The sequence below is a fragment of the Piliocolobus tephrosceles genome, chromosome 20 (genome assembly GCF_002776525.5).
Source record: "Piliocolobus tephrosceles isolate RC106 chromosome 20, ASM277652v3, whole genome shotgun sequence".
NCBI classification, from domain to species: Eukaryota; Metazoa; Chordata; class Mammalia; order Primates; family Cercopithecidae; genus Piliocolobus; species Piliocolobus tephrosceles.
This window is the reverse complement of record NC_045453.1, coordinates 9,656,283-9,675,921: the sequence shown is the minus strand read 5'-3', so window position 1 is coordinate 9,675,921 and position 19,639 is coordinate 9,656,283. Positions and strand designations below refer to the sequence as shown.

General features: G+C 51.1%; 1 protein-coding gene across 1 annotated transcript in view; it reads left to right on the top strand.

The window, feature by feature from the left end:
- SOGA1 (suppressor of glucose, autophagy associated 1) overlaps nt 1-19,639 on the top strand; it is an 86,007-nt gene that overhangs the window by 51,645 nt on the left and 14,723 nt on the right. Inside the window, exons 7-14 of the mRNA XM_023227940.3 lie at nt 1,610-1,735; nt 2,973-3,203; nt 5,973-6,077; nt 7,036-7,203; nt 8,811-9,062; nt 14,926-14,997; nt 15,537-15,607; nt 17,886-19,236. Coding sequence (XP_023083708.1) covers nt 1,610-1,735; nt 2,973-3,203; nt 5,973-6,077; nt 7,036-7,203; nt 8,811-9,062; nt 14,926-14,997; nt 15,537-15,607; nt 17,886-19,236 — 2,376 coding nt within the window. The remainder of the gene's footprint in view (nt 1-1,609; nt 1,736-2,972; nt 3,204-5,972; nt 6,078-7,035; nt 7,204-8,810; nt 9,063-14,925; nt 14,998-15,536; nt 15,608-17,885; nt 19,237-19,639) is intronic.

The following is a 19,639-nucleotide window of genomic DNA, read 5'->3' as shown; positions in this document are numbered from 1 at the left end:
ATAACTTAGTTCTCATTTTCCAAGAAAAAATTTTTTTTGACTGAGTCTTGCTCTGTCATCTAGTCTGGAGTGCAGTGGTATGATCTTGGCTCACTGTAACCTCCATTTCCTGAGTTCAAATGAATCTCATGCCTCAGCCCTCCTGATGAGGTGGGACTATAGGCGTGTGCCACCATGCCCAGCTAATTTTCATATTTTTAGTAGAGACAGGGTTTTGTCATGTTGCCCAGGAGGCTGGTCTCAAACTTGGGGCTCAAGTGATCCTCCCATCTCAGCCTCCCAAAGTGCTGGTATTACAGGCATGAACCACTGTGCCCTGCCAGGAAATAGGCCTATTCTATAGGCTTAACTGTAGAAAAAATAATTTCCTGCACACATTCAATTATTTGTTTCATTCAGCCACTCTTTATTGAGCAGTGATAATTGCCCAGTGCTGTTGAACACTGAGTTCAAGGAGGATGCCAAGGAGCAGATGGTATGTAGCCCTGCAAAAATTTTTAATGCAAAACAGATATAGAAGATATACCTCAAGTCACTGTGCCTTCTACTGCCAAATCATTATATTATTGACCATATAATGAATGTTTACTTTCACAGAGGGACATTTGCCATACCTAGGAATGTTTTATGTAGGAGTTCTGGGGCCAGGCACTGTAACTCACACCTGTAATTTCAGCACTTTGGAAGACCCAGGTGGGCAGATTGCTTAAGCCTAGGAGTTCAAGATGAGCCTGGGCAACATGGCAAAATCCTGTCTCTACCAAAAATATATAAAAATTAGCCAGGTGTGATGACGGGCGCCTATAATCCCAGTTACTTGAGATGCTGAGGCAGGAGAATTGCTTGAACCTGGGAGGCAGAGGTTGCAGTGAGCCAAGATCATGCTCTAGTCTGGCAAAACTCCATTGAGAGAGAGAGAGAGAGAAGAGGTATGGAGGGAAGGGAAGGAAGGAAGGAAAGAAGGAAGGAAGGAAGGAAGGAAAGAAGGAAGGAAGGGAGGGAGGGAGGGAGAGGAGGGGAGGGGAGGGGAGGGGGGGTAAAGGTCGGAGGTCAGAAGGTCTTCACATAGTTCCCACTGGTTACATTTAGTGTGTGTCCATGTCCTTTATGTGTTTTTCTATGGAGGTCTATAGCTTTTTTGGTTTTGTTTTTCTACTTTCTGTTGAAGTATAACATACATAAATTAAGGACACTGTCCTTAAGAGTACCCCTGAATGGATTGTTACATATGTATAGATCCATTAAACGTCTTTTAAGTCCCATCATTTCATATCTAAGTTGTTTCTAAAATATTGCAATTATAAACAATGAAACAATGAACATCTTTGTGAATCAAACTTAGTTTCCCCAGTACCTTATTAAGATAAATTTCAAAGAGAAAAGATCAAGTTCCACTGGTAACAAAAGCCAGATTTGATATGTACTGTTTCATTTAATCATCATGACGACCCTCTAAGGTGGGGACAGGCATTCTGCCTGATTTGTATTTGGACAGTTTGGGTCCAACTTCCCATCGTTCCCCTACCACTGTCATCCTGAGATCCCAATTTCTATCCACTTCTTCCTCTCTCTCCCTCCTCATTATCTGTGTCCCCTGTCCACACCACAGATCAAGGAGCTGCAGTTGGTGCTGGCTGAGGCCCACGACAGCCTCCGGGGCTTGCAAGAGCAGCTCTCCCAGGAGCGGCAGCTGCGAAAGGAGGAGGCTGACAATTTCAACCAGAAAATGGTCCAGGTGCGTGGTGCCCAGCACTTTCCAGGCAGCTATTCCTACAGCCCCTTTGAGCTGGAAGCAGAGGCCTTGAGGATCTATGGGCCCTCTGAGGTCAAGAATATCAGGGGAGGCTGGGCGTAGTGGCTCACACCTGTAATCCCAGCACTTTGGGAGGTCGAGGCAGGCAGATCACTTGAGGCCAGGAGTTTGAGACCAACCTGGCCAACATGGTGAAACCCCGCCTCTACTAAAAATACAAAAATTTGCCAGGCATGCTTGTGCACACCTCTAATCCCAGCTACTCGGGAAGCTGAGGCAAGAGAATCGCTTGAACCCAGGAGGCAGAGGTTACAGTGAGCCAAAATCGTCCCACTGCAGTCTAGCCTGGGTGACAGAGTGATCTCAAAAAAAAAAAAAAAAAGGAATGAAAGAATTAAGGGAAACCTGAGTCTTCAGCTCCTTTGCCCTGCTGGGATGTTACTGCACGTGCCATTGTGCATTAGCTGTGTAACAGGACTATCATTGGCTGCCTGTGGGACCTGGGGCCGGTCCTGTTTTCTCTCAGGACCTCAGTTTCCCATTTATGAAATGGTGCCCTCATCAGACCTGGCTTCTAGTCAAGATAATAGTTCTGGAATAACATTTGTTAAGCCCTTTCTGTGTGCTGGGCCTGTCCAATGCACTTTCCACCCATTATGTCTTTTAATCCTTGTGCCCTCCCTTATCACCATTTTGCAGATGGGGAAACTGATGCCCAGAGAGCCAGAGTGCTCTGCCCAGGGTTGCACATCCAGAGCACAGTGGGGCTGGGCCTCTAATCCAGGTCCCTCTGTTAGCCGTGACTCTGCATTTTTTCCTAGGGTGTTGCCGAGTCATCAGCCATCCTCAACCCTGGCACGCCCTTTGCTCTCCACACGTCACCCCTCCCTGCTATCATTGCTCACCCTCGCAGGTTCCTCACTGAACATAAGAGTTCACGTGAGACATTTGGTTCCCAGGAGGTGCTCAATATATGATGTCATAGCTTTTTAGTCAGAGCCAGGGTCAAATCCCAGCTCCTTCAGTGATGTGTCACTGTGGCTGCAGTAGCAGAGGGCGGTGCTCATCTGAATAGACTGCGCCACGCGTAGTGGGATCCCCGGCAGGAATCACTCACAGGCACCACCCAGACTTTCCTCCCTGCCCCTGTCCAGGGGCCCAGAAAGGGGTCGGGGAGAGGGCAGGCCCTGGAGTTGCTCAAGCTCTTGTCCCCTGGCAGCTGAAAGAGGACCAGCAGAGGGCGCTCCTGAGGCGGGAGTTTGAGCTGCAGAGTCTGAGCCTCCAGCGGAGGCTGGAGCAGAAATTCTGGAGCCAGGAGAAGAACATGCTGGTGCAGGAGTCCCAGCAGTTCAAGCACAACTTCTTGCTGCTCTTCATGAAGCTCAGGTGGTTCCTCAAGCGCTGGCGGCAGGGCAAGGTTTTGCCCAGTGAGGGGGATGACTTCCTCGAGGTAAGATTGGGCCTGGGCCTGGGACTGGGAGTGTGGGCTGGGGAGAGAGGGACAGGGAAGGGACGCCCAGCTGGATTTGACACAGCTCCTAGGCTCGCATACCTGCCATCAGCATGCAGGCTTCCTTCCCTGCATTCGTTGCTCCTTTTTTTTTTTTTTTTTTTTTTTTTTTTTGAAATGGAGTCTCGCTCTGTCGCCCAGGCCGGAGTACAGTGGCGCAGTCTTGGCTCACTGCAATCTCTGTCTGTCTCCCGGGTTCAAGGAATTCTCTTGCCTCAGCCTCCCGAGTAGCTGGGATTACAAGCGCCTGCCACCATGCCCTGCTAATTTTTGTAGAGATGGGGTTTCACCGTATTAACCAGGCTGGTCTCGAACTCCTGACCATGTGATCTGCCCGCCTCAGCCTCCCAAAGTGCTGGGATTACAGGTGTTAGCCACCGCACCTGGCCATCGTTGCTCTTTACTGGGCATGTGGAGGGTGCTTGCTGGGGTACCATGAGGAAGATGACACGCTTGGTCACGGCCTCAATAGCAGAAAGGATCCTTGGGGCTGGCAGGTCTTTAACACAGAGCCCTCAGAGGCAGCAGTATCGAGGTGAATGTAGGAATCTAGTTTTGTAGTAGCATCAGGTACAGGTATACATTTTTATTCAGTGCCCTGGGAGGCTCCCCTGGGCCCCTTCCCAGAATTTTTTTTTTTTTTTTTTTTTTTTTTGAGACAGAGTTTCACTCCGTTACCCAGGCTGGAGTGCAGTGCCACGATCTTGGCTCACTGCAATCTCCACCTCCCGGGTTCAAGGAGTTCTGCCTCAGCCTCCTGAGTAGCTGGGATTACAGGCACGTGGCACCACACCCAGCTAATTTTTGTATTTTTAGTAAAGACAGGTTTTCTCCATGTTGGCCAGGCTGGTCTCTTGAACTCCTGACGTCAAGTAATCCATCCCCCTTGGTCTCCCAAAGTGCTGGGATTACAGGCATGAGCCACCATGCCCGGCCGAAAGATATGTTTATATAACAAGAGGGAGTGGGCTGGCTTAAAAACACTGGTGATAGTACAGGTGGTATTAGGATGTGGCAGGAAACGTGTGGGGGCAGAGCTTTGCGAATGTATGAAGCTTAGAAAGGACCCACCTGGCCCATTTGTGCCTCAGTCTGTGCAGGACCCTCTGCTGCTCAAAGCCCCTGTCTCCTCTCATCAGCACAGCAGCAGGGAGGAGAAGGGGACTTACAAGGATGTCAGACCTTGGTCGCACTCATCTTAGTTGACATTGCTCACTTTGGCCTTGTCCTTTTGGGTTCAGGTACCTCGAGTCTAGCCCAGGCTTGGCCCTCCTCGTCCAGGCTACTGTCTGTAGGCCCCTTTCCAGATCAAATAGGGAGCACTGGCATGCCTCAAGTTGCCACGTACGCCATCAAGGGTACTCTAGAGGAGCCCAGATGCCCTAGGAGCCAGGCATGACAGTTAGACCTGAGTGTATAGCAAGACCCTGCATCACCCTATCTCAGTGGAGCTCATCATTCTTGAAGGCCACCAGCTCCTCCCCAGGGCCTCAGAGAGTCCCTACCGCCATTCCATGGGCCCACACCCTGCTGCCCTGGCCCTGCAGTACCTGACACAGGGCCACCCCTGGGAGCATCAGCCTTGGGCCTCTTGTCTGAAGCTGTCTCTTCTGTGACGTTTGGAAACATAGGAGCCCTCTCACCTGTTTGGAAGTCTCACAGTCCTCAGGACGAAGCCCAGTTTAAGGGAATGACCTGCAAGCCACACAGTCTATATTTTAAGTCAGTTTGTCTGACTTGAACCCTCCACATTTGGTGAAAAGCTTTCTAGCCATTTCCATATCCTAGAGTAAAAGAGAGAGAAACTTACTTTAGGAAAGGAAAAAATAGAGTATAAACAGAAAATTGGCCGGGTGCGGTGGCTCACGCCTGTAATCTCAGCACTTCGAGAGGCTAAGGTGGGCAGATCACTTGAGGTCAGGAGTTAGAGATCAGCCTGGCCAACATGGTGAAACCCCATCTCTACTAAAAATACAAAAATTAGCTGGGAACGGTGGTGCACACCGGTAGTCCCAGCTGCTTGGGAGCCTGAAGCAGGAGAATCTCTTGAACCTGCAAGGCAGAGGTTGCAGTGAGCCAAGATCATGCCATTGCACTCCAGCCTGGGTGACACAGTGAGACTCCGTCTCAAAAAAAATAGACACAGAAAATTACATAACATATATGCCTATAATTAAGAAATATGTACATTTACCAAAATAGGCATAATTAATGAGATATAAACGTAATCATGCTGGGCACGGTGGCTCGCACCTATAATCCCCGTGTTTTGGGAGGCTGAGGCAGGAGGATTGCTTGAGCACAGAAGATGACTCATTCCCTTTTGCCTTATTTCCATCCTGAACTAGGTCCCTGATTTCCTTGGCTGGCCCTGGACTCTTGCCCAGAATCCATCAGCAATAAATCCAAGCCCCCAGCAAGGTCACTTCTGTCTGCCCAAACCTTTGGTCGCCCTTATGTAGCATTGTGGGAGTGCGCGTGGCCTTTTCATTTCAACCGCAGTGCCTGCCTTGACCCAGCCTGTCAACATGGTTATTTCAGAGTGACTCTCAGGGATGCTTCCTGGTCTTTGGGGCAGAATAGATGTCGTGGGAGGCTAGGAGGGCCTGACTGTCCGGCCGTGCTCCTCGACCTACATGGTGCCCAAGGTTGGAATTAAAATTTGGGAAAACTTCCCACCTGCAGTTAAGCATGGTTTTTAAAAAACAGGTGAACAGCATGAAGGAGCTGTACCTGCTGATGGAGGAAGAGGAGATAAATGCTCAGCATTCTGATAACAAGGCCTGCACGGGGGACAGCTGGACCCAGAACACGGTGTGTTTCCAGCCCCTTCTCAATCCTGTTGTGTCCATTCATTCCTTTGTCTGCTCAGTGATCAATTCCTACTGCTTTCTCTGACCCCATTCCTGGACACTGGAGTTGCAGAAGGTTATTGCCTGGTCATCCCAGGGCAGTAACAGAATCCAGATGATGGACTGTGGGGTCATAGGCAAGACAGCAAGTAATTCTCTTTGCAGTATAGGGGACAGCATCACAGTGAAGGGGTCATGGATGATGGGTTTTGAAGGATGTATAGGAGTTTACCTAATAGAGAATGGGGGAAAGACTATTCTGGACCAAGAGAACTGTGTGTGCTAAGGTGTGGCAAGGTGTTTTGGTATTGAGTATGGCTTGGGAGGTACATGGTGAGGGTAAGGACATCAAGCTAGAGGCACCTGAAGAGGGGCCTTGTGGTCTAGGGTCAGGAAGCTTCAAATCAAGCCATAAGTCAGAGAGAACAGCGGGGTCAGGATCCCAGGGTCACACACGGTAAACTGGGATAGGGATGGGAAATGAGGGCATGGGCCCAGGAGAGAAGATTTGGGACCGAGTCAGGCAAACTGAGGGAGTCTGCATGAATTAGACCCCACATCTGGCCTGCAGGGTGTCAGAGAGGATACTGAATGAGGAGAAAGACCCACGGCCCAGACGCTGCAGAGCCTTGAAGAAGCCAGATGATTCAGCTCAGAGTTAGGCTGAATAATTATTACTGTAACTGCAGGGTTTTTTTCTTGGTGTCAGATTTGGGACTCATGTCAGCCTAGGAGGTAGCCAGGGCTGGGCTTGTCATTCCCATGTTATGGGTGAGATGACCTAGAGAGGCCGTGGGACTTGCCCAAGGCCTCGTGGAGTCCCAAGCTGGACTCCTAGGTGAGTTCTCTGAGCCCATGAGCCCAGATTCCCCTCCCTACCCCCCGAGGCTCTTGACTCAGGTTTTGCCTTCTGTCTGCAGCCCAATGAGTACATCAAGACACTGGCCGACATGAAGGTGACCCTGAAGGAGCTGTGCTGGCTGCTCCGGGATGAACGCCGTGGTCTGACGGAGCTTCAGCAACAATTTGCTAAGGCCAAGGCTACCTGGGAGACAGAGCGGGCAGAGCTCAAGGGCCATACCACCCAGGTGAACCCCCCACCTCTCAGAGGCCTCTCCCCTCTCACCCAAGCCTTTAGCTGTCAGATCAGAGTAGGATGCCAAGGCCGTGCTCCTAGAGGAATAAGAACCCCTTTTCTTCACCTGTGGCCCAGAGAGGGCAAGAGACTTGCCTAAAGTCACACAGCAAGGGTATCAGAAACGGTGGGGAATGGGAGTCACGGGGGAAGGGAAGGAAGGTGAGGAATTGCACCCTGGGCTCACAGGTGAGGCCGGCGCGCACCCCCACTGCCTGCTGTCCTAATTTGCTCCTTCCTTTCCTCATAAGCAGTCATTCAGCCCCCACTGCCTGGCTCCGTTTTGCTCCCTCCACTCAAACTGGGGGCCCCCCTCAACTCCCCAGCGTGCCCAAAGGAGCCTTAACCAGGAGCCCTGGGGGTTTGGGTTTGGCGTCTGCTGTGTGCCTGAGGGTGACTTGCCGCCTCCTTTGGCCTGAAGAGTGAGAGGGTGGGCTTCCTCCCACTCAGAGAGAATGCGCTGACCCCACAGCTCGGGCTCCAGCTCCATCCAGCCTGCCCCTGCCGCAAACTCTCTTCCCAGGCAGCAGCAGCCTCTGGGAGGCAGGCACTCTGATGGTCTCTGCTGGACAGATGACAAAACTGGCACAGATGAGTTAAATTTATTTCCCAAGGTCACCCAGCTAATAAGTGGCAGACTGGTCCTTGCTCCCCCAAACCTCTAACCCCTGGCTCCCTGTGACCCCAATTCCACCTCCTTTTTTATTTATTTATTTTTTGAGATGGAATCTCACTGTGTCACCTAGGCTGGAGTGCAGTGGTGCAATCTTGGATCACTGCAACCTCTGCCACCGGGGTTCAAGCGATTCTCCTGCCTCAGCCTCCAAAGTAACTGGGATTATAGATGGCACACCGCCACACCCAGCTAATTTTTGTATTTTTAGTAGAGATGGGGTTTCACCATGTTGGCCAGGCTAGTCTTGAACTTCTGATCTCAAGTGATCTGCCCGCCTCGGCCTCCCAAAATGCTGGGAGTACGGGCATGACCCACCGTGCCTGGCCCCAATTCCACCTTCTTCCCACTGCTCACAGTCTCCTGGCTGCTTCCTGGGACCACTACTCTCCCCTCCTAACCCTCTCTGCAGCTCTCACAGCTCCCTCCATCTGCACTGTCCACTATAACTGCTGCCCCCAAAGACCTGGGCATTTCAGGTGCTCCTCCCACCAAGAACCTGACCAGCCCATGGGGATTAATGGGGGGCACTGAGTCTAAAGGTTGCACATTCCCCTTCCTGCCACCCTGAGGTCTGAGGCCAAGAAAACCATCTTGCTGGAGTGACCACTAGTACTCTTGCAGAGTTTTCATGAGGATACTGACATCATACCTGAAAAGCCCACAGCAGAGCTTGGCTTATAGAAAGAACTCTTCAAACCCTTATTGTGTGGAGGGGTTAGGAGTTAGTTCTGAGTGGGGAGGACTAAGCTGGGTTAGTCCCTGGTGAGGGGTCTTCTGAGGGACCTCTCCCCTTTTCCCCTACTGGCACCTGGGAGGGAAGGAGAGAGGAGGGCTGAGAGGAGTGGCCTCCTGCTGCCAGCTGCTCAGTCTGCTTCTTTCCGCAGATGGAGCTGAAGGCGGGGAAGGGGGCTGGGGAGCGGGCAGGGCCCGACTGGAAGGCAGCCCTACAGAGGGAGCGTGAGGAGCAGCAGCACCTCCTGGCTGAGTCCTACAGCGCTGTCATGGAGCTGACGCGGCAGCTGCAGATCAGCGAGCGCAACTGGAGCCAGGAGAAGCTGCAGCTGGTGGAGCGGCTGCAGGGTGAGAAGCAGCAGGTGGAGCAGCAGGTGAAGGAGCTGCAGAACCGCCTAAGCCAGGTGAGGCCCACCCCTGCCAAGCTGCTTCCACCCGCAAGGGAGAGTTGCTACAGAAATGATTCAGAAGCAGGAACTCCTTCAGGTATAGCTGGATCTAGGTGCTCGTCCAGTGAGGTCTGGCACAGCATCTCCTTCGGGTATCGCTGGATCCAGGCACTTAGAGAATGCCCTGGGAACTAGATCTTCCTCTCTGCCTCTGCCTGTCAGGCCTGCTTTCCTCTGTGTTAGCTTTACTCTTAAACAAGCTATTCCCAAATATGGCCACTGTTAGTTTCTTGCTCATATCTTACAGCTTAGCAAGTACAGTGGATTGGCCAGATATGGGTCATGTGCCCATCCCTGGAGCCTACCCAAACTCAGGAACCAAGAGGGAGGAACTAAGAGTGGTTCCCATGGGAAAATTGGGAGGCCTCCAATCGAAAGAAGGAGGAAAGGAAAAGCAATCATTGACCCTCACTCCCCATTATAGTTCACTTCATGCAGCCAGCCACCACCTACCATATGCTGCTCTGCTCCACTCTTGATTTTGACTTTTTCTCTTTCTTTCACTTGTATTTTTATTTACTTATTTATTTATTTGAGACAGAGTCTCACTCTGTCATCCAGACTAGAGTGCAGTGTGCATGCGTGGCTCACTGCAGCCTCCGCCTCCCAGGTTCAAGTGATTCACGTGCCTCAGCCTCCTCAGTAGCTGGCATTACAGGCGTGTGCTACCATGACCGGCTAATTTTTACATTTTTAGTAGAGATAGGGTTTCACCATGTTGGCCAGGCTGTTCTCGAACTCCTGGCCTCAAGTGATCCTCCCGCCTCAGCCTCCCAAAGTGCTAGGATTACAGGTGTGAGCCACCATGCCCGGCCTTACTTTTATTTTATTTTTTAAAATTAATTTATTGGCCCGGCGCGGTGGCTCAAGCCTGTAATCCCAGCACTTTGGGAGGCTAAGACAGGCAGATCACGAGGTCAGGAGATGGAGACCATTCTGGCTAACACAGTGAAACCCCATCTCTACTAAAAAAAAAATACAAAAAACTAGCCAGGTGTGGTGGCGGGCGTCTGTAATCCCAGCTACTTTAATTAATTTTAATTAATTAAAAAATTTATTTATTATTATTATTATTTTTTCTTTGAGACAGTCTCACTCTGTCACCCAGGCTGGAATGCAGAGGTGTGATCTCGGCTCACTGCAACCTCTGCCTCCTGGGTTCAAGCAGTTCTCCTGCCTCAGCCTCCCGAGTAGCTGGGACTACAGGCGCGTGCCACCCCACCCGGCTAATTTTTTATTTTTAGTAGAGATGGGGTTTCACCATGTTGGCCAGGCTGCTCTCAAACTCCTGACCTCAGGTGATCCGCCCACCTCGGCCTTCCAAAGTGCTGGAATTACAGGCGTGAGCCACCGCACCTGGCCTTACTTTTTTTTTTTTTTTTTTGAGACAGAGTCTCGCTCTGTCGCCCAGACTGGAGTGCAGTGGCCGGATCTCAGCTCACTGCAAGCTCCACCTCCTGGGTTCACGCCATTCTCCTGCCTCAGCCTCCTGAGTAGCTGGGACTACAGGCGCCCACCACCTCGCCCGGCTAGTTTTTTCTATTTTTTAGTAGAGACGGAGTTTCCCCGTGTTAGCCAGGATGGTCTCGATCTCCTGACCTCGTGATCCACCCGTCTCAGCCTCCCAAAGTGCTGGGATTACAGGCTTGAGCCACCGCACCCGGCCCTTCAGCCACCGCGCCCGGCCTGGCCTTACTTTTAATTTTAATTACATAAACCAGGACTTCATCTTTATATAAGGTTCAAATATTACAAAGGCATATTTCAACCTACTCCCTCCATTTCTTGTCATTTTTTATTAATTAGGAAAGTTTTTTTAGGCCGGGTGCAGTGGCTCACACTAAGAAATGAGGTCTTAACTATATAGCCCAGGCTGGGCTTGAGCTCCTGGTCTCAAGCCATCCTCCTACCTCAGCCTCTCAGCTAGCTGGGCCTTTCTTGCTATTTAAATTTACATTTACAGGGTTTTGTTCTGTTTCTTTTTAAATCATTGATCAAGTTGTAATGTCCATTTATTTATATTTTGCCTCTTTCCTGGAGAGCTGTTTACAAAAGAGTACGGAGGCCTACCTCATTCAGTGTGCCTGGTGCCTGGTGTTCCCAGTGTGGAGATACTATGATTTGTTATCTACAGTGATTAAATCTAGATTGTTTCCAGTTTTTCACTATTGAAAGTTGTGACCTGAAGCTGGATGTGGCAGTGTGCGCCTGTAGTCCCAGCTACATGGGAGGCCAAGGTGGGAGGATTGCCTGAGCTCGGGAGATCAAAACTGCAGTGAGCCGTGATTGTGCCACTGCACTTCAGCCTGGGCAACAGAGTGAGACTTTTTTTTAAGATACGAAGGTATCTAAAAAGAGAAAAAAAAGTTCAAGTTGTGCCTCAGTGAACATCTCCACGCATATATTTCTGCACATGCATGAATATTTCAGTAGGATAGATTCCTAGAGGTGAAATTGCTAAATCCAAGGGCATAAGCATTTATAGTTGATGGTAACTGCCAGGCCGCCTTCTAGAAAAGCTTTGCCCATGTACCCTCCCACCAGCTGCAGAGTTAGAAGGACGAGAAGGCCCTTTTTGCTTTATCTTTGCCAGTTCCTGTGATTACCAGCCTTTGAAACGTCTGCCCAAATTAGGGTGTGAAATGCTGTCTCATTGCTTTACTTTGCATTTCTCTGACTTATGAAGGTGAGCATTTTTCATGAGTTTATTGATCTTAGGTATTTCCTCTTCCTAATGTTCTCTTCAGTACTTCAGCAGCCCTGCAAGGTCACGTTCAAGAAACCCCTTTTTCAGATGAGGAGACTGAGGCAAAGTGATTGGCCCAAGGTCATAAAGTGAGTAAGGGAGAGGACCAGAATCTGGCAGAACTCCCAAATCTGGAAAGTTCCTGGTCCTGGGCCATGCCCACTCTCCTGCAGGGACAGAGCTCCTGTGAGGTTCACACCTGCTAGGAGCCTGTGCTTGGGGAGTGCAGGATGGCAGGATGACTAACAAGTTCCAGAACAATCCAGGTACCACGTGGAAAGCAGGTCAGATGCATGCATCTGTTTGCACCATCAAACCAAATTCCTGTTTGTAACAGAATAATTCCTTCTTATTTTATTAACAACAAAATATTTCTAAAATGATTTTGAAATTATGAAACAAGCTTCGTGTCATCCCTGGGGGACATACCAGCCCACAGGCATGTCTTGTCAGCTCATCAGGGCACAGATTCCATGTCCTGCTGTTGTTTTCATATCAGGGACTTGCCGGCCCTCTAGCTCCACCCTCTTGTGTCTCTCTGACATTCCTCTGCCTCCTGCACTTTAAACCAAATCCCCCAAAGCAGCATTCTTTACACTGGACTGACGATTAAGCCAGACTGGTGAAAGTAGCAGAGTGGCTGGTGGGAAAGAGCTTCTGACCAGGAGTCCCCAGTCCTTACCTGGCTCCACCAGGTACAACCCCAGTCAAGTCACCTCTGATCTCTGGGCCTCATCTGTAAAATAAGGATGACCATACTTGACCTTCTCATCTTTCAGGGCAGCTATGGAAAATAAAATGAGATAACCACAAGAATCAAAGTGCTTCCTAAGCCCACCCTTGTCTGGGACTTGGTTTGATTCTGTGGTCTTCATCTGTCATTGCTATTCATTGATGTTAGTGTTATTTCCCCCCTCCCTTTCCTCCCTCCCTCCCTCCCTTCTTCTTCCTTTCTTAGTTTCTTTCTTTCCTTGTTTTGAGACAAGGTCTTGTTCTGTCACCCAGGCTGGAGTGCAGTGGCACCATCTCAGCTCATTGCAAGCTCTGCCTCCCAGGCCCAAGTGATCTTCCCACCTCAGCCTCTCATGTAGCTGGGAGCACACTCTAACATGCCTGGATAACTTTTGTATATTTATTTACTTATTTATTTTGAGATGGAGTTTCGCTCTTGTTTCCCAGGCTGGAGTGCAATGGCACGATCTTGGCTCACCGCAACCTCTGCCTCATGGGTTCAAGCGATTCTCCTGCCTCAGCTTCCCGGGTAGCTGGGATTACAGGCATGCGCCCCCACACCCAGCTAATTTTTTGTATTTTTAGTAGAGACAGGGTTTCTCCATTTGGTCAGGCTGGTCTTGAACTCCCAACCTCAGGTGATCCACCTGCCTCGACCTCTCAAAGTGCTGGGATTACAGGTGTGAGCCACCATGCCGGGCAACTTTTGTGGGTTTTTTTTGTAGACATGGGGTTTCCCTGTGTTGCCCAGGCTGATCTTAAACTGCTAGGCTCAAGTGATCCTCCCACCTCAGCCTCCGGAAGTGCTGGGATTACAGTTGCGAGCTGCCACACCTGGCCTAGTGTGATTTTCGTTGTTGCCCTTACTGTTTGTCTCATGTTGGGTTTCTAAGAAGCAAAGCTCTAGACATGGATTCAAGTACAAGTAAAGTGACCAACCCATGCCGGCTTGCCTGGGACTGAGGGCATTCCCGAGACTGTGACTTTTAAAACTAGAATAGTCCTAGCTGTAGCCTCCTAGTTTTTTTTTAGTAGAACTGAGGGTTCTGGGACATGGGACTTTCAGTACAAACACTGAGAAAGTCCTGGGCAAACCAAGATGAATTGGTTACCCTGTGTGCAAGTGATTTGTTAACGGACGGAGCCAGGATGGGGAAGGGGAAAAAACCATGTAAGATATGCTTTCAGATGAAATCTGCCCTTGGCCTGACCCCGTGACGTGCCCAGGAGTATAAACAGTAAATCACCCCACAGTTTGGTCCACCTTAAGGCAAGGGGTCTACCTTTAGGGCCAGTCTTCTGGACCCCTGTCTTTGTCCGTCATTGGCAGTGATTGGGTCCTGGTTGCCCAAGGCAGTCCTCCAGAGAAGGTTGTAGTGCCAGATGGTACAGATGGAGTCACCAGCAACGGGAAGTGCTACACTGTTGTTACGATCATTCACTCAGTCAGCTGCCCGACCTCTTCTCTCAGTCTTGATCCTCTCATCTGCCAAATGGAAATAACCACAGGAACACCTACCATATACAGTTTCTGTGAGAATTAAATTAACTAATACGGCCGGACGCAGTGGCTCATGCCTGTAATCCCAGCACTTTGGGAGGTTGAGGCGGGCGGATCACCTGAGTCAGGAGTTCAAGACCAACCTGGCCAACATGGTGACACCCCGTCTCTACTAAAAATACAAAAATTAGCCAGGCGAGGTGGTGCATCCCTGTAATGCCAGCTACTCTGGAGGCTGAGGCAGGAGAATCACTTGAACCTGGGAGGCAGAGGTTGCAGTGAGCTGAGATCGTACCACGGCGCTCCAGTCTGGGAAACAGAGTAAGACTCTGACTCAAAAAAAAAAAAAAAAATTAACTAATGTGTGCATAGGAGATGGGTTCCATCACAAGCCACCTGGAGGTAATGGACCTCCAAGAGGGGAGGGAAGCAGAGGCCCCTCAAGGCCCAGCGGGAAAGAGTGCTGGGATCCATGAATGACGGCCACTGTGGATGGAGCAGTGGGGGTGCCTGGATCTTACATTTGCCACTCTGATGGGATGTAGCTGCTGCTTAGCTGGTCTAGTTGTTCTGTGAATTGTACGATGAATTCACATAGTAATGGCTGTTACTATATTAGGTATAATGACATCTAGAAGGATGTCTGCAAGTAGTTGCTTTTGTTATCCACCAGGCGGAGGGGCGCGCTCAGAGCTGCTACCCACTGAGAAGGTGACCCCCGGTCCATGATGTAGGTTATGTGGGCTGCAGAGTAGAGTCTGGGGAGTGGCTTTGCTTAGAGCGGGGTTCTGCTTATTAGCTTTGCCCGTTACCGACCCACCCTCTCTGCCATTGTCCAGCTGCAGAAGGCTGCCGACCCCTGGGTCCTGAAGCACTCGGAGCTGGAGAAGCAGGACAACAGCTGGAAGGAGGTGAGTGGGGCGGCTGCTGCTGTGTTATCTTGGCCCCTGGCTACACCATAAAGGTCCCTGCTCGTGGGGGACGTGTCAGAAGTTGCTAACCCTGTCTCACAGGTCACACCCTTGCACCTTGGGCCCCTCAGCCCTAGAGTCTGTATCTCATGGTTCCTGCCTCAAAAAAAAAAAAAAAAAAAGACAACACCCAGGGACTGGGCTGAGGGAGTAGGGTTGAGGAGGGAGAAGACAAGCCCACCGTGAGCTGAGCAGGGGCCACTGGATGCTTTGTTGCAGTCACCACATTTGGATTAAATTCTAAGTGGTCCCTTTCCTTGGGTGGGTCACTGCTGAGCTCTGATTGGCCCAGCCTGGATCACATTTGGTGGGGGAGCTAGATGCAGTGCAGTCAGAAACTGACCATGCTAGAATGATGAGGTCGTTCCTGCTCTCCAGATGAGGAGATTCAGGCATTGAGGTCCGGGCTGGTCTCGCGTTCCATGCCCTTAGTGCTCTTGTGGCCAGAACTGACCCTTCCTGTCTCTCCTCCTTGACAGACACGCAGTGAGAAGATCCACGACAAGGAGGCTGTTTCCGAAGTTGAGCTTGGAGGAAACGGGTTAAAGAGGTGCTTGCATCCTGGTTCCCCGCTCTGCCTCTCTGTCCCGCCCCACAGCCTCACCCCTCTTCGCTCCCTGCTGGGCCCTGCACCCACGCTGCCTACTTTTGCTGCAGCCCTGCCCCGCCCCTTCGCCCTCTTCCTACTACCACCACCCCCTGCATCCGAGTTGGGAGAGCATTGGGATATGGTTTCTCTGGAACCTGAACCACTCAGGAGCTGGAAAGCTTGGGGCAGTGGGAATTCCAGGCTGCTGCGTGTTGTTTGAGGCTGGGACTGGAACACAGGTGGAAGGAAGCAAACCATTTAGCTCCTCTTGGGATTCTTTTCTCCTGTCTCTGGAGTGAGGAGAATCGAGATGGACCTCCATTTCTGGGATTAGTGAGCAGCATCCTTTGGGCCCAGCCCTGTGCTGTGGCCAAGGAAACCCCCACCCCAAGACCGTAAGGACCACGTCTCCACTGTTAGGAAACCCAGGAAAGGAGTCAGGGAAGCAGAACCCCCAGCTGCCATCAGACCAGCCCAGAAGCAGGCAGGCAGGACAGGCTGGAGCCAGAGGGCCAGGTTTGAATGCCAACCCTGCCAGTTCTAGCTCTATGACTTTGACCTTGAGCAGTACTTCCCATCTCTGTCTAGTGGGGATGATATGAGCTGCCTCTTGGAGTTAATCAGAGTGGTCTGACACATGCATTTCCATATGCCTGGCATGTTCAGTGATTCAGGCAATATGTGTGCCAGGAGCTTCATGGCGTCTTAGTTTGGGTTCCCCCATAAGCAAAGTCTGAGACAAAGATTTAAGTGCAAATGGTTTATTTGGGACAGAATTTCAGGAAACACTTGAAAGTGAGACAGGGAAGGGAAGGCAGCCAATAAAAGGAGCTTCAACCAGGTTATCCCACGGGCAACTGGAGTTCAGGCTGTCGGAGGAACTCAGGGAGCCAGAGTAGAATGTGCAGCTTAGAGTCATCCCGCCCGAGAAACAAGGAAGTTGGGGCAGTTGTTCACCATATCCCACCTATTGTTTGTCGAGGGCTGTGTTTAGGGGCATTAACTCATTAACTCTGTGCTATTTCTAGCTTCGTTTTGGGTTGTTTTTTTTTTTTGAAATGGAGTTTTGCTCTGTCTCCCAGGGTGGAGTACAATGGCACGATCTTAGTTCGCTGCAACCTCTGCCTCCCAGGTTCAAGCGATTCTCCTGCCTCAGCCTCCTGAGTAGATGGGGTTACAGGCACACGCCACCACGCTTGGCTAATTTTTGTATTTTTAGTAAGAGACAGGGTTTCACCATCTTGGTCAGGCTGGTCTCAAATTCCTGACCTCAGGTGATCTGCCTGCCTCAGCATCCCAAAGTGCTGGGTCTAGCTTCTTCTATGTGGAGGACAGCCAAGTATGATCCCACAGGCAGGAAAAAAGCCATCAGGTAGAGAATGGTGGAGCACGCAGTTCAGAGTATGCAGTTTTAGGTGTATAGGTGAAAGTGCAGAGAGAGGCCAGGTGCAGTGGCTCATGCCTGTATTCCCAGCATTTTGAGAGGCAGAGGCAGGAAGACTGCTTGAGGCCAGGAGTTTGAGACCAGCCTGGGCAACATAGGGAGACCCCCATCTCTACAAAACATTTTTTAAAAATTAGCCAGGCATTAGGCTGGGCTTGGTGGCTCATGTCTGTAATCCCAGCACTTTGGGAGGCTGAGGCAGGTGGATCACCTGACGTCAGGAGTTCCAGACCAGCCTGGCCAACATGGAGAAACCCCGCCTCTACTAAAAATATAAAAATTAGCCAGACGTGGTGGCGCACGCCTGTAATTTCATCTGCTCCGGAGTCTGAGACAGGAGAATCGCTTGAACCCGGAGGGTGGAAGTTGTAATGAGCCGAGATCATGCCACTGCACTCCAGCCTGGGTGATAGAACGAGACTCTGTCTCAAATAAAAAAAAAAAAATTAGCCAGATGTGGTAGTGTACCTCTGTAGTCCCAGCTGCTCTGGAAGCTGAAATGGGAGGATCACTCGAGCCCAGAAGTTTAAGGCTGCAGTGAGCTGTGATTGCACCACTGCATTCCAGCCTGGGTGACATTTCAAGACCTGTTTGGGAAAAAAAAAAAAAAAAGAAAGAAAGAAAGAAAATGCAGACAGAATGTGGAGCTGGGCACCAACAACATCTTCTACAAGAGGTGAACAAGACAGTCCTGGTCTCTGCCCTTGCGCAGCACACAGACCAGGGTGGTAGACCAGAGTGTGTCCTCAGTGTTATTTCCACTAATAACCATGTTTCCTCCTCTGCCCTTTGCAGAACTAAATCTGTTTCCTCCATGTCTGAGTTTGAAAGTTTGCTCGACTGTTCCCCTTATCTTGCTGGCGGAGACGCCCAGGGCAAGAAGCTGCCTAACAACCCTGCTTTTGGCTTTGTGAATTCTGAGCCTGGGGATCCAGAGAAAGACACCAAGGAGAAGCCTGGGCTCTCATCAAGGGACTGTAACCACCTGGGTGCCCTGGCCTGCCAGGACCCCCCAGGGAGGCAGATGCAGCGCAGCTACACAGCTCCCGACAAGACAGGCATCCGAGTCTACTATAGCCCCCCAGTGGCCCGGCGCCTGGGAGTCCCTGTGGTTCATGACAAAGAGGGCAAGATCATTATCGAGCCCGGCTTCCTCTTCACCACAGCCAAGCCCAAAGAGTCGGCCGAGGCTGATGGGCTGGCTGAGAGCTCCTATGGTCGGTGGCTCTGCAACTTCTCACGGCAGCGCCTGGACGGAGGCTCAGCCAGCAGCCCCTCAGCGGCCGGGCCTAGCTTCCCAGCGGCCCTGCATGACTTCGAAATGTCAGGCAACATGAGTGATGACATGAAGGAGATCACCAACTGCGTGCGCCAGGCCATGCGCTCCGGCTCGCTGGAGAGGAAAGTGAAGAGCACGTCCAGCCAGACGGTGGGCCTGGCCAGTGTGGGCACGCAGACCATCCGCACGGTCAGCGTGGGCCTGCAGACCGACCCACCCCGCAGCAGCCTCCACGGCAAGGCCTGGTCACCCCGAAGCTCTTCACTCATGTCTGTGCGCAGCAAACAGATCTCCTCCTCCCTGGACAAGGTTCATTCACGCATCGAGCGGCCCTGCTGCTCCCCCAAGTATGGCTCGCCAAAGCTCCAGAGGCGGTCTGTGTCCAAGCTGGATAGCAGCAAGGACCGCAGCCTGTGGAACCTGCACCAGGGCAAGCAGAATGGCTCGGCCTGGGCCCGCTCCACCACCACGCGGGACAGCCCTGTATTGAGAAACATCAATGATGGACTCTCCAGCCTCTTCAGTGTGGTGGAGCACTCAGGGAGCACAGAGTCTGTCTGGAAACTGGGCATGTCTGAGACGCGGGCCAAGCCCGAGCCTCCCAAGTATGGCATTGTGCAGGAGTTCTTCCGTAATGTGTGCGGCCGGGCACCAAGCCCCACCTCGGCAGCAGGAGAGGAGGGCACCAAGAAGCCAGAACCCCTCTCCCCAGCCAGCTACCATCAGCCGGAGGGTGTAGCCAGGATCCTGAACAAGAAAGCATCCAAGTCGGGCAGCAGCGAGGAGGCCAGACTCACCATGCTCCCCCAGGTGGGGAAGGATGGTGTCCTCCGGGACGGAGACGGAGCCGTGATCCTTCCCAGTGAGGTAGGTGGGTGGCATCTGTCCTTTTTCTTGGTAGGTGGAGTTACTATATAAGGTCCAAGCTCTTTGGGTTTTTAAGTTCAGAAGTATGGGCCGAGGCAGGCGAATCACCTGAGATCAGGAGTTTGAGACCAGTCTGGCCAACATGGTGAAAACCCCATCTCTACTAAAAATACAAAAATTGGCCAGGCGTGGTGGTGTGCATCTGTCATCCCAGCTACTCTGGAGGTTGAGGCAGGAGAATTACTTGAACACAGTAGGCGGAGGCGGCAGTGAGCTGAGATTGTGCCACTGCACTCCAGCCTGGGTGACAGAGTAAGACTCCGTCTCAAAAAATAGTAGTAGTAATAATAATAATAATAAGAAAGCCTTAGTCAGCTTTATTAACATCTAAGTATGAAAACAT